We start from the raw sequence: 14,237 nt of genomic DNA, 5'->3' as shown, positions 1-14,237 counted from the left end.
GAGAGGGTTAAACCTACCGAGACCGTTCGCTGCCACTTCCTAGAACTGCACGGGCTGGTGGACATTTCCGTTTCCGGTGCTGAATCCCTGGGTCCCGAGTGTCTCCAGCTGTGGTTGTGCTTGTGAGCTCAGTGGTTGGTATCTAGGAAACGATACGTTCTTACCGCTATGGAGTCGGTGGCTCCAGAAACGGCAAGGGAGGACTCCGACGGGGCCGAGCAGCTGTGGAACCGGTCGTCAGGATCCCAGGGAGTCCCGAGGTCCGCCTTCGATTGCAGAGTTGTTCCACCCAAGCGGCCCTTCCTGGTGTGGCCGGGGCAGCCGGCCGCCCGGGAAATGATGATGGGCCTGCAGTACCTACGTAGGTCAGTCTCTGGCCCTGGGGAGGAAGAAACCCCTGCCAAGACCAACTATCCTGCAGTCTCCAGAGCCTTCGAGTGCCAGGAGTGTGGACTGTCCGCAGCCTACCTCCCTGACCTCATTCACCACCAAAGCAGCCATGGGGGCGACAAGCCCTACTGCTGCCCGGAGTGTAGCAAAAGCTTCCGACGTGGCTCAGATCTGGTTAAGCACCACCGGGTACACACTGGAGAGAAACCGTACCTTTGTCCTGAGTGTGGCCGTTGCTTCAGCCTGAGCTCCAACCTCATCCAACACCGTCGCTCCCACTCAGGCCTCCGGCCCCACAAATGTCTGGAGTGCGGGGAGGCTTTTGGCCGCAGCTCGGACCTGGTTAAACACCAGCGGGTGCACATGGGTGAGAAGCCTTACACCTGCGCTGAGTGTGGTAAGACTTTCAGCGTTAGCGCCAACCTGACCCAGCACCAGCGCACGCACACGGGCGAGAAGCCCTACCGCTGCGGGGACTGCGGCAAGCGCTTCAGCCTGAGCTCCAACCTGGCGCAGCACCAGCGCTCACACACGGGCCAGAAGCCCTGCCGCTGTGCCTGGTGTGGTGACAGCTTTGGGCGCAGCTCTTCTCTGCTCAAGCACCAGCGATCGCACACTGGGGAGACGCCCTACAGTTGCTGTGAGCGTGGCGAGAACTTCACCAACAGCTCGGACTGCCTACGGCACCAGCGCACTCACAGTGGAGAGCGGCCCTTCAAGTGTCCTGAGTGTGGTCGTGGTTTCAGTGAGCGCACCCAGTTCACCGAGCACCAGCGCGTTCACATGGGTGAACGACCCTATGCCTGCCCAGAATGTGGCAAATCCTTCTTCCACAGCGCCAAGCTCCTTAAACACCAACGCTCGCACACAGGCGAGAAGCCCTATAAGTGCCCCAGCTGCAGCAAGAGTTTTGGAGACAGTTCACATCTGCTGCGGCACCATTGGCACACTCACACGGGCCAGAAGCCTTACGCTTGCGGCGAGTGTGGCAAGAGCTTCCGCCGGAGCTCCCACCTGCTCATCCACCAGGTGGCGCACAGCGGTGAGAAGCCCTACATCTGCCTGCAGTGTGGCAAGGCCTTCGCCCGCAGCTCCAACCTGGGCCAGCACCAGCGGACGCTCCAGGGGCGCAGCCCCTGCCAGTATCCCTGGCTTAAGTTGCAGCCCAGACTTCAGCTCTGACTTTGGTCCAGTCCTCAAGGAGCCTGAGGGGACCAGCATTTCTCAGCAAACCTCACTTCTGCTCCTCTAGGGCTGCTGATTGGTGGGCTGAATCAGGGAACCCCAGGCTAGAGGAATTGGAACAGAAAAGTGGGCTTAGGCCTGTTCTCTGAGGCCCTAGAGATGGGATTCCAGCTGGAGGGAGAGTTTGGGGATGGCAAGAGCTGGCCCAGCTGCTTTAAGATGCAGAACACCTTTGGCAGCCTAGGTGTGTCCCTTCACAGGCCTAGGGAGTGATGGGGCTAATCACACCAAGAGCGACAGTTACCTCAGCCCAGAGGAATGGGGCTCAACGCCAGGCAAGCCCCCGTGAGGAACACAGTAGGGGAAGAGGTGGTCGGGGAGATCCTCACCTTCAGAGGGGACCATAAAGAAGGCTGTGTTCTAGCACAAAGATCAGAGAGTTTGAATTTGGGACCATTAGGTGAGCTCTGGGGTGTATGACCCCTTTGAAAGAGAGCTGTCTTTACAGGGTGAAGCTGGTGAGGCCCAGGGCCAAAGCAAAGGACCGGGAGGCCTGTCTGTTGAGTTTGGGGGGTGCCCGGTGACATTTCTAGGCAAGGGCAGAAGGACCGAGGTTGGTCGTCTGCCCCTTCCTCTTCTTTAGCCTCTTCCCTCGCAGGTTCCCCAGGCTTTTTCTCTGATCCCTCAACAGAGGAGAAAATGTGAAGATTCACTTGTGCCCGGACACTGGGGACTGGACATGGTCATTTTGCCAGAGCGCTGGGGCGGGCTGCCTCCGTAAACAAATGTGTTTCTATTGGTAAAACTTAAAGTGTATGGGAGCCAGAGGGAGGCTTCCCGAAGCACTGCACGATGTGTGCCCAGAGCAGAGTCTAAGCTGTGAGGCCCTGCTCTCCTCCCCGTAGCTGACTGTGTTCCTGGGAGAGGCACAGAATGTAGCCCTTATGAGGTTGGGGGAGGCCTAATGCCCACCCCATGGGACCATGAGCCTCATGCATCTGGTGCCCTGTCCCCAAATCTTGTCTCTCATCAGGCTTGGTGCATCTAGAACCGTATCCACAGGGAAGAGGGGCCGAAAGGGAGGGATGTGAGGTAACTCCTCTCTCAGCTTCTAGCACAGAGTGTCCAGGCTTCGCTCTTTGTGACTGCGTGACCTTGGACAGGTCTGCCTCTTCTGAGCTTCAGTCGCTTCATCTGTAAAACAGGGGTGATGAAAGGACTCATCAAGGAAAGGACTCGGCAGTCCTCAGTTCCCTGCTCCTCCTCAAGTCTGTCACCCTGTCACCGGTGGTGTCGGCCCACAGACATCACGCCAGCGCGCTTCCTAGCTTCTCCCAAAGGTTACAGAAATGAGTGGGACAGCCCCAGTCCTGGAGTAGTTTGGTGTCGTGAAGGAGATGGACTCAGGCTCGATGCTGGCACTGGAGAAAGGGCATCACCTGGAGTAAGTCTAAGAGGCTTCATGAAGGTGACATCTAATGGATGCCACTTGTCTCCTCAAGCTGGATCTGTGATGAACAGATGGGTTCTGGCATATTCCCCATCAGTGGCATCTCAAAATAGCACAAGCCAGTGACTGAGTTGGAGGCCTGAGCCAGGTGCATCCGTAGTAGGCATTCAATAAATAGTTGTTACGATCAGGTCCTGTTTATACTCTTACTAGTGACCTTGGGGCCTCAGCTTCCTCAAAGCTGGATTGCGTTCTCTGCAAAACTGTAACTGCAGATGGACGTTAGGTACATGGCAGAGGTGGGCATGGGAGGAAGATTTGTTTGCAAAATCCCTTTCAGTCAACTGGAAGCTGATTTCTCACATTAAGGTAAATAGCCCTGTGCCCCATCTCCTCTCAATTGTAGAGACAGGTCCTGCCCAGAGCAGGGAGGCAGGCCAGTCCTTGGAAACAGGAAGGATGGGCTTAATCCAACAGGGGTTTATCCGGCATTCACTGTGCCCTGAGCTGGGAAAGAGGCAGCCTCACTCTCCAAGCATGTGGCCAGTGCTTAGGCCAGAGACAGCGGACATGTTTGCTTTGGCCTTCACTGTGTGTGTGTGTGTGTTTACACTATTGAGCCACCTTTTTTTTTTTTTTTTTTGCCGGCGGCTTGTGGGATCTCAGTTCCCCGATCAGGGATCGAACCCATGCCCTCAGCAGTGAAAGTGCGGAGTCTTAACCACCGGACCGCCAGGGAAGTCCCATGAGCCAACATTTAAATCGGGAGATTTCACATCACAATCTAGATTTCTAGTTTGGTGTTTTTGGGGAGGAGAGAGGGGAGAGGATCAGAAAATCCAGCAACGTGTTGACAGGGCTGAGTAGTGGCTGCCCCGGACATGGACAGTCCCCACCGCTCCCTGGTGTGTCCCTGACTCAGCGAGTTTCATTTGAATTACTTGCCTAACAGCTACAGAAAGGCGTTTGCGGGTGACCATCCCCACCCTACACTCTCATGGGTGAGAAAGACCCATGCAGTGGAGGCAGTTTCTCTTTTCCCTCACCCCTTCCTGCCCCCCACCAGCCATTTTCCTCCCCAGCCCCCAGCCCAGGTGACAGACCGGACCTCCTTCCCTGAATTCCCTGCTTCCCCGACCCCAGATACCACCCTCTATTATTGAAGCTCCTTTCCGTATGTGCCAGGGAGTAGGGGCAGAGCTTACGGGTTCAGCAAGGCCAGGCAAACCCCTGTGTGCCTTGGTCAGAGGGCCGAGTATTGGGCCCTGTGAGCCTCAGAGAGACAGTCCCTGGCAGACACCCCTCGCAGGGCTATTTTGGGAAGCAAGCAGGTGTGGAGGTGCTCTATAAACGCTAAGGCCCGGGTGGGCTCGGAGGGAGGGGGAGTCAGTAATACTGTCTCCCCTGGGCTGGCCCTGGCTTCTGGACATGAGCTTGGACTCCATCCAGTTCTGTCTGATCTCACCCAGTCCTGGGAGCCTGGTTCCTCCTCTGAGCCTGGTGGGCGGTACAGAGGCTGGTGCTGGGCAGTGGGTGTGGCCACGGGCTGGCAGCTGGAGTCCCACCCACCCAGAAGCTCAACAGTGGCTGGCAGGTGCTTTGAGAGGTGCACTGCGGATGCCAGAACAGCACCCCCCCTGCCCCAAGCCAAAGTCCCTCCCTCCCTCCCTTCCCTAGACATATTCCAGGAGGACAGGGACTCTGCATTGTCCCTGTTGAGTCCCCAGCATCCCACGTGGGGCAGGTCCTTGAGGAAGGTCTGATCACACTGCCTGGGTGATTGGCAGCTTCTCTTCCGTGGGATTCAGGATCTCTTTCTGTTCTTTCTTTTTCTGTTCTTATTTCCTCCCAGTTCAAAATGCTTATCTCTCTCTCTCTCTCTTTATTCCTAAATACTTTAATGTGGATTTGCTAAAAACAAGGAAATTATCAATGATCCAGTACTGTCATCTAATGAACAGACTTTATTACAGTTTCACCAATTATTCCACTAATAGCCTTTATAGCATAAGAAAAAAAATTATGGTCCAGGATATAATCCTAACTAGATGCGCATACTGCATTTAGTTTTCATGGTTCTTTAGTCTCTCTTAATCTAGAAGAATTCTTTAGTATTTTAGGACAATTTCTTTGTTTTTCATGACCTGGAAAAATGCTTACATCTCTTAATGGCCAGCGTCCTCCTGGATCTGAATTAGGCTCAATGCATTCAAACCTCAGTACAATCTTTGTAAATTTAGAAACTCTTTGGGCACCAAGAAGTTTTCTGCAGGTTCTTCTTCCAGCTCACCCATGCCAGAGCCTTCATACCACTCTTTGTCCAACCCCACTCCCCAATCACTTCCTTTCTCTGGGCCTCAGTTTCTTCAGCTGTAAAATAAGCAGATAGGATGAGATGGTTTTCAAGGCCCCTCGCAGAGATTTCCCTCAAAGCGTTTATGATTCTGCTACGTGTAGGGTGCATGTTTGCCAGCATGGGTTTATACCTGCATTGAAACTTGGCTTTCCCATAGTTTGGGATGTCATTTGACTCCCAGAATCTATTCTCACTTCCTTCTAAAGAGGCTCTCTGGACTGAAGTTGTTGGAAAACTAAACACTACATTTCTTAGCTTCCCTTGCATATTAGGTTATTCCAATGTCCTTGCATGAGATTTAGAAGGTGTGAATGAAATGCGCCACTTTCTTGCTGCTATTTTCTGATGACCAGTAAGGTAGAGGAGGCATGGGGGTTTTCTGTTGCAGTGTTGCAGTGTCTAATCTTCAGCCTTGTGGGTGTCAAGAAGCAGGTTAGAGGCAATGAAGCAGCTTCCTAATCCCCAGTTTGCAGCTATGATCCAAGTCTCCTCTAGCTTATATGACACCACGTGAAGAAAAAGGTGCCCCTTCTGGGAAGACACAGCTCTGGGGGTCAACAGAGGGCGAGGTGGAACCTGACTGGCCCAAGGTCACTCAGGCAGCTGGTGGCTGAACTTAGACCAAAATCAGGGTCCTTTCCAGATGTAGTCCACTTCTGGGTGCCAGGGCAGATATGTGGCTCCCAAAGCTGAGGGGACTTGGCAGAGGGGCACTAGGGTTAGATGAGCGAGGCACCAGCCTCTAGTGCAAAATTTAAGGGAGCATGAAAATACTCGCAATCAAGATAAATGATACATCTATGCGTATATATATATATATTTTTTTAAAGGTTTATTTATTATTTATTTATTTAATTTTATTTATTTTTGGCTGCGTTGGGTCTTAGTTGTGGCACGTGGGATCTTTGTGGAGGCATGCGGGATCTTTCCTTATGGTGCGCGGGCTTCTCTCTAGTTGCGGTGCGCAGGTCTTCTCTAGTTGTGTCGCGCAGGTTCCAGAGCGCATGGGCTCGGTAGTTGCCGCACCCGGGCTCTAGTTGAGGCACGTGAGCTTAGTTGACCCGCGGCATGCGGGATCTTAGTTCCCTGACCAGGGATCGAACCCTTGTCCCCTGCATTGCAAGGCGGATTCTTTACCACTGGACCACCAGGGAAGTCCCCCTATATATACTTTTAAATCAGAAAGCTACCACCTGTGCCAGCCACCTGCTTTTGTAAATAAAGTTTTATTGGAACCAGGGCCATGATTAGGGTGAGGTGAGTGAGGCAGGGTGGAGAAAATACAGGGTTGATGCCTGTCTTTATTTAAATCTTCGATATTTTGATATTTTGTTCACCATGAATTTTTTGCATTCATTTTGATTTTTTGAAATATCGCGTTACAAGGTCGCTTCTCTTGATTACTGAGTTTGGGGGCGTTCCCTTAAATTCTCTGCCAGAGGCCAGCTCCTCACTCTCGGTCTTTCCTTAAGCGAGAGGTTTTAGGTGCCACCACACCACGTTAGGCCAGGTCACCTCCACCAGGGCTCGCTCGCCCGGGCGCCCCAGCCTGCTACTTCCTCTCATATTCTAGTTAGGGACTGGGATGTGGTTCCGCGGTGGCTCTTTATGGTGTGCTCACTGCTCTGACCGGTTCGGCCCATCTTGGGAAGGCCTGGGGACCGGTGGGGCGGGTTTTTGGGAGGAGAAGCAAGCAGGGGGGCGGGGGAAGGAGCGCCCCGTGCCGGAGGTTGAGTAAGGATGCCCGGGACCCTCCGCATCCGGGTCTCGGCCCCTTGCGGGGACTACATTTCCCAGAAGGCGCCGCGGAGGCTGCCAGCCGTGGTGGCTTGGCGGCCTCCCTCGCAGCGGAGCCAGGCGCCGCCGCTGCCGGCTTCTTTCCGCCTTCCCTCGGGGGTCAGCCTTTTCGGGATTGGGCCCTCTGCCACGCCGCGGATGGCCTTCCCGGAGCTGGGGTCTGGCCCTCTCCGGAGAGTGGGGGCGACCGGCCCCGTCTCGGCTGCACTCCGGGTGTGTCATGCAGGAGACACGCAGGTGCGGGGTCTCAGTGGGTAAGAGATGGCGATGGGCAGCAGCCGGGCCCGCCGCCTCCACCTAGAGCAGGGGGCGTTTCTGAACACATGCCTCCGCCGAGCCCCTTTGATGCGGCGCCCCATGAGCCCCTAAAGCACACGGGTGTTATCGGGGTAGAAGGGGCGGGACGAGCACCTCCACTGCCCTTTTCAGCTTTCCACCCTCCATATTCTTCCTGGAGTCCAGTTATTCCATTAACTCCCTTAAGCAACCACAGCCCCTCCCGCCTTAAAATCCGGGCCTCTACTACTGTTCCCAAGGTGTCCGCTGCGTTCTGCCTTCACCACCCTATCCCACCCCGCGCACCCGCTTTCCGTCAGGTCCAGCTTTCTCAGCTTTCCACTAGGCCACTGTGTACCCCCAGCCCGGACACAATCATTTAGGCTTAGGCGGTTTGGTGTAGTTAAATTTTATCATCATGTGACACTGAGTCCAGCTACTGAGAGCTGCACACACCCAAGTTCAGGACTCGATCTTAGTCTATTGATACCCTGGACCCATTGCTCAGAAGGGAAACACTGTAGTGAAAGAAGGAGTAACCTGTGGAGGTTACTGAGGATAACTTGAGATACCCCTTTAGTTCAAAGGTGCTCAACCTTGGCTGTACATTATTGTTATTACTCTGGGGTACAGCCTAGGCAAAAGAATTTTGTAAAACTTCTGGCTAATTCTAGTGTGCAGCCAGGGTTGAGACCACTGTTTTAACCCCTAGGACAGACGGGTGGGGCCTGGGATGGCCAGAAGCACTAGGCCAGGCACCTCCAGCTGGAAGCAGCCTCAACCCTTTATCCCAGTGTGCTGCACAAATCATTGTTAACATTTTCTATGTGTCCCAGGCTGTGGAAAAAGGAAGCTCTGCCCTACAGTAAGAAATGTATCTGACAGCCTTATGTAAGGCAGTTGGAAGAAAGGCCAAGTAGGAAACACAATAATCTCAGGAAGAGGTAAGGAAAGCCCAGGCTAGACAGGGAATGTAGGAGGGGAGAGCTATGATAGTCACAGAGAGAGTGATGGATTATGGTGGCTAACAAGATCGAAGTTTTTGGCAACCTGTGGCACTTTCAATTGTCACAAGGGCTGACTGCACTGACTGTGTCCCAGCTGACTCAGAGAGCATTGCCAGAACTGCTGTGTTTTTCCTAGGGCCCCCAAGACCATGAATGGGCCACAGTCATCAGGCTTGGCTCAGTCTCAGACACTAGCAAATTGAACTGCGGCCATTCAGACTTTCAGAAGAGCGTCTACTTTATGAAGGCCAAAGGCCCTTTCTTACACAGGGCATCAGCTGCACTCCTGAGGATGATTCCTACACAAGAGATTCAAAAAAAATAAGCTCTGTGCGTGGCCTGAAGATGCTCATGACAGCATTTTCTGTAGTAATGACATTCCAATAATAAAAGAAATGAATAAAATGTGGGATTTTAAATAAAAATTGTATGTAACCATTAAAATATCCTTATGAAAGAATATGAATGAGCCAGAAAATGTTCACAAGTAAAAAAAGGATGCACAAATTCTTTTTGGAAAGCAAAATTAGACTCATCTTTTGCTTGGAGTAGTTTTCTCTTGTTCAGTAGCTAAACTATGACTATAGAGTAGTCAGAATATGTAGGCATGTTGGCAAAGCCTGAAGAAACATGCAAACATGAAGATATTATTCTTAGAAGTGGTGGGATTATGGAGGAAAGGTAGTTTCTTTTTCAAAATTGTCCTACTGAGATAGGCATTATAGCAGAGAAATTAGCAGGAAGCTCTCTTGAGCCAGACCGTTTGGGTCCAGGTTCTGCCACTTATCGTATGGATGACCATTGGCAAGGTTAAGACCTTTCGGTGCCTCAGTTTATTCATCTGTAAAATGGGGTGATAGTCCCACTCTTGGTTAGTTGTCGTGAGGTTTAATCAACGTGCAGAAATTCTTAGAACAGATAATCTCATTAGTACAGATGCATAGATGAAATGCACTGGACCCAAGTAAACAGCATTGTTTTTAGTTGCTTTTCTCTGTTATTGCTATAGAAATAACCATGATCTCATTGACTGGGAAGACTTAGATTGGGTGTGGTCACTTTCATGGTCCCTTTGGTTAACTTTCCAAGTGTGTCCACATTGTATCTTGGGAGGACAAAAAAGATAAAAGAATCTGAGTCTTAGCATAAACCGGAGCAGCCGGAAGTGGTTCCTTGATTCAGTTACCATTTACTGAGCGCCTACTGTATCAGGCACTAGGCCAGAGCCTCTGCTCTCGCGGAGCTCAGTCTACTGGGGAGTCAGACATGTGACCAGACGTTCGTGATGGTTCTCAATGCCACTGCAGCAGTCACCACACCAAGTGTGATAGGAGAGTTTGGGAAAGCTTTCAATGGAGCTGGGGCTCACATGATAAGTAAGGACAAGTTTAGGCGACAGGAAAGGGGGAAGGGCATTCTGGGCAGTTGGAAGTAAAATAAGTACAAAAGCACAGAGGTGTGAAAGGCCACGGCGAGTAAAGCTGCAGAGGTGGGGCAAAGCCAGGCTGAGAAGCTCTGCTGTCCGTGCTGAAGCATTTGAACTCTCTTCTGCAGGCCATGTTGTGGGTGGCGTTTAGGCACAGGTGCTTTGAAGCAGGGGAGTGACATCGGATTTAATGCTGGAGTCTGGGGTTTAAGGGAGAACTGTCATTGGTGGATTATATGGATGATAAACCAGAATGCAGGAACTGGAAGCAGGGGAGGCTGATAAGGGGTCTTTTGCAATAATCCAGGCAAATGATGACAAGGATTTGCACTTAAGGCAGTAGAACTGGCAACAGAGAGGAGAGGATGGAGTTGAGAAATCTTTCTGAAGTAGAACCAAAAGGATGTGGTGCCTGAAGAGACTTGAGTTGGAGGTGCAGAGCTAGGGGCAAAAGCGGAGTCAAGGACTTGGCTAGGGGAATTCCCTGGCGGTCCCGTGGTTAGGACTCCGTGCTCTCACTGCCGAGGTCCCCCGTTCAATCCCTGGTTGGGGAATTAATGATCCCACAAGCCTCACAGCCCAAAATTAGAACAATAAAAAAAGAGAACACATGTACACATGAAAAGATAAGAATAATAAGTTAAAAAAAAAAAAAGCACTTAGGTAGCAAGCCTGGAAACGGGATGGGTGATGCTCTGAGCCACTTCTATGCTGTTTGAATTCTCATCGAACTCCACATTTTTTTTATGCTAATAGCACATTGTTGGGAAGACCAACAAATAATTTTTAAATAATTTTTATAAAACACAAGGGAACTAATTTATTAATCACTGATGTTGAGACATCACTTAATATTATGCTTGTCCATACCAAGAACATAAGGATTTCAGTAACATACCTTTGCCTACTACCTCCCTAAATCCTTCTGTAAATTGTGAGATTTGAGGGACAGGAGAGAGGAGAAGTTGTTCCTTTTGAATCTCAAAATGATGTCAGACCAGAGAAGCCAGACACAAAAGAATACATAATATGCAATTACATTTAGATGAAAATTTACAATAGGCAAAACTAATTTATAGGGCCAGAAAGCAGATATCAGTGATTATCTGGGGCTGGGTGGGAGAGGGAGTGGCTGACTGCACAGGGGCATGAAAGGAACTTTGAGGGGTGATGGAAATGTTCTCCATCTTGATTGTGTTGGTGGTGATGCCAGTGTATACATTTATCAATATGGGCTCATCGGATTTTCAGCAGGAGGTGTACTTGGGCAGGTGCGCCACAAGAGGGCAACAGCAGCAGAGGATGCTAGCAACCCTCGGGCCATTGACCAAGTACCAGCTCTTAGTGGGAACTTCCAAGCTGAGGCTAAGGGATGGGAATCCCCAAGGAATTGTTTGGTGATGACCAGCGAAACTGAGTGGAGAGAGGGGCGCCTAGAACCTTTTCAGGTAAAAATACCCTCTTCATTTTTGTTTTCTCCAAGAGCCATAATCATTCAGTAGGGAGGGGGCTTGAGGGGACTGTGTATGGACAAAGAAGCCAAGTAACTTTAACTGGAGTAAGGGCCCATCTTCTCAGCAGCAATTCCAAAATACAACTGGGAAAAAGCAACTGTAGGAAGAATTCTGTTACAGCTCAGTGAGGGCGTGGGAATAATTTAGCAACACTATATAACATTTAACTGTTCAACAAAGTTACTAAAAACAAAACAAAACAAAAAGCTGAAAAAAGACAAGTAGAACCAGTTTAGACCCATCAGGAGGAACAGGTATGGAGCCCCTTCTTGAAAATATACCTTCCTTATTTTTCTTTCATATATTTAGATTAGGTATCAATACATAAAACTTATTTTTCTTTTATATATTAAATTCATATCAGGTACATCAGCTCTTGATCAAAGCTGGGGGCATCCCGTTGGACTGTAGTTCTGAAAAGGTGTTTCTATAGCGTTATCCAAAGTAACACGGTCCAAACATTCATTAATACACCTTTTTAGAACACCCACTTCATGCCAGGTTCTGTGCTGGTGCTGAGGACAGAACCACGGACAAGGCAGACGTCAGCCCTGCCCTGTCTTGCAGTTTTCTAGAGCCTCTGGGGTTCACACAGCCCTGCATGTGCTTTCTTCTTTTTCCTCCAAGTAGTCTGATTTTTCAGACTGAAATAACATACTTAGCAGTAGACACTTGTCAAGTTTGTGGCTGTCCAGCATCTTTGGAATACTCGTCCTACATTTTCTCCAAGATAACAATTCCTACCTCCTGAAGGCAGAAGCCAGAGCTATATTTCCCAGCCTTTCTCGAAGCTATGGCACAGGTAATGACCTAAGTGTTGCCAGTTGGTGCCCACATGATTCTTTGATCGAGAAGAGAGCAACTGAAGGATGCAAGTTTCATGAAGAATCCGTTTTCAAGAGGGGATGAGGGTGGAAGAATCTAGCTTTTGATGAGATAAAATTTTTAAGGCGGGACAAGGAAATCTTTAAGCATAAAATTCTCTGCCCGTTTGAGCCACTACCCCCTCCCCTTTAGTGTGCATTGTGTATCTGCCTTATACATTAACTAGATACCCTTAGAAGACACAGGAACGCCTACTCGCTCCCCTCCACCCCCCCAAAAAAGCAATTTCCTCCTGGTGCCAGCAAGGTAATTCCTTGGAGATAACATTCCTTTCTCAATCCTGTAAGGGGTCACAATAGCCCACTACATGCCTTGTTGGAGTATGTAAACTGTCAGTATGTTACATTGATGTATAACCCTTTGTCTCAAAAACTTACATAACTGTATCTCGACCTCTAACAGGTGGAACAATCCTCAGAGCTTTCTGAAAGACTGTCTCCCCAGTTATAACCCTCAGGTTGCCTCCAATAAAATTTTCCATTTCTTTTTTTTAAAATTAATTAATTAATCTATTAATTAATTTATTTAGGCTGCTCTGGGTCTTAGTTGTGCCATGCGGGCTCTTAGTGGCAGCATGCATGCGGGATCTAGTTCCCCGACCAGGGGTCGAACCCGGGCCCTCTGCATTGGGAGGGGGGAGTCTTACCCACTGGACCACCAGGGAAGTCCCTATGTCTTTCTTAGATTGACTATTGATTCAATTTTGGTGACACTTTCCATGGCAGCGTTGATGAAGATTTTGGCACTCAGTGTCCAGCAGTGTGAACTGTCTGCCCAGCTGGCCCACAGGATGGTTTGTTTCTGGCGGTACCAGAGATACTGCGAGCTACCTAAGATTCACAATTGCGTATCTTTTTAAAGCTAGTTAAAGGGAGTTCTGCTCTTTGCAAAGAACTGTGACTAATACATATACTGAGCTCCTGTTGCGTGCCAGACTCTGGGCTGGCACAATCCTCTGTTGCTTTACCTAAACTTCATAAAGATCATTTAAGGTACAAATTATTATACAGTTTACACCTGAAAAAAACCTGAGATTCAGAAGGACACAATTCATTCTACAAAGATTTATTAAAGGCCTACTGTGTGCCAGCCACTGGGAATAGAGTATTGAACAAAATAGTTCCCCACAACTATAAAAAGAATGGCATATTGTATTTTAAATGTCCCCTTACCAAAATAAGAGGCACCGTACAGCAGCTATCTGGAGAGAAAGACCTCCAGACAGTCAGGCCTCGTTTTAAATATAGAAACTCCCTAAAAATAGCCACCCACGTTACAGACTCAACAGGTGATTGGCGGGAACAGAGGGGAGGGGAACCGAGGCCTCAGTGAAGGAGAAGGAAAGGACGGTGCCGTTGTCCCCAGCTTCTCTCACCGACATGGCTTTGCCTCTGAGGTCCTTGGGTCGGGGCTTGGCCAGTGCGGCCAAGGGAGACCACGGAGGGACAGGAGGTGAGTGCAGCCAGGCCCTGACCCTGTGGCTTCCTGACCTTGTCCATCTGTCCCCCACTCCTGCCTCTAGGACCTTCCAGGGTCCTGGCGACGCCGCCCACTCCCGCGCAGTCCATCTCTCTCTCACCCCTGCCTTTCCCCGCTGCAGCCCGCACCTGGCGCCTCCTGACCTTCGCGCTGGCGCTCCCGAGCGTGGCCCTCTGCACCCTCAACTCCTGGCTCCACTCGGGCCACCACGAGCGCCCAGAGTTCATCCCCTACCATCACCTCCGGATCCGCACCAAGGTACACTGGCCGTGCGTGCGGGCGGGCGAGCGAGGGGGTGCGGAGGACCCCCAGGCTGACGCCTCGCTCCCCCTCCCTCTCTCCACAGCCCTTCTCCTGGGGAGACGGCAACCACACTCTTTTCCACAATCCCCGGGTCAACCCTCTGCCCACGGGCTACGAAAAACCTTGAGGCCTTGGCCGATGCCCCCAGACACAATAAAAGTGTGGAAGC

General features: G+C 50.6%; 2 protein-coding genes across 3 annotated transcripts; both read left to right on the top strand.

Moving 5' to 3' along the window:
- Positions 1 to 100: 100 nt before the first annotated feature.
- On the top strand, positions 101 to 3,204 carry LOC133103576 (zinc finger protein 501-like). Its single transcript, XM_061209015.1, has one exon. It carries the CDS (start codon positions 169 to 171, stop codon positions 1,570 to 1,572), a length of 1,404 nt encoding a protein of 467 aa, XP_061064998.1. The 5' UTR covers positions 101 to 168; the 3' UTR covers positions 1,573 to 3,204.
- A 3,989-nt stretch (positions 3,205 to 7,193) lies between these two features.
- Positions 7,194 to 14,235, top strand: LOC133103691 (cytochrome c oxidase subunit 6A2, mitochondrial). 2 transcript variants are annotated; one of them, XM_061209195.1, is made up of 4 exons: positions 11,320 to 11,335; positions 13,566 to 13,738; positions 13,887 to 14,023; positions 14,112 to 14,235. In XM_061209195.1, exons 2-4 carry the CDS (start codon positions 13,666 to 13,668, stop codon positions 14,193 to 14,195), a joined length of 294 nt encoding a protein of 97 aa, XP_061065178.1. In that variant the 5' UTR covers positions 11,320 to 11,335; positions 13,566 to 13,665; the 3' UTR covers positions 14,196 to 14,235. The 2 variants fall into 2 exon arrangements, with proteins under 2 accessions (XP_061065179.1, XP_061065178.1); XM_061209196.1 differs by lacking the exons at positions 11,320 to 11,335; positions 13,566 to 13,738 and adding an exon at positions 7,194 to 7,432.
- Positions 14,236 to 14,237: the final 2 nt, after the last annotated feature.

This window comes from Eubalaena glacialis, chromosome 13, assembly GCF_028564815.1.
Source record: "Eubalaena glacialis isolate mEubGla1 chromosome 13, mEubGla1.1.hap2.+ XY, whole genome shotgun sequence".
NCBI classification, from domain to species: Eukaryota; Metazoa; Chordata; class Mammalia; order Artiodactyla; family Balaenidae; genus Eubalaena; species Eubalaena glacialis.
Note: the sequence above shows the minus strand (reverse complement) of the source record. Positions and strands in the feature narration are given on the sequence as shown.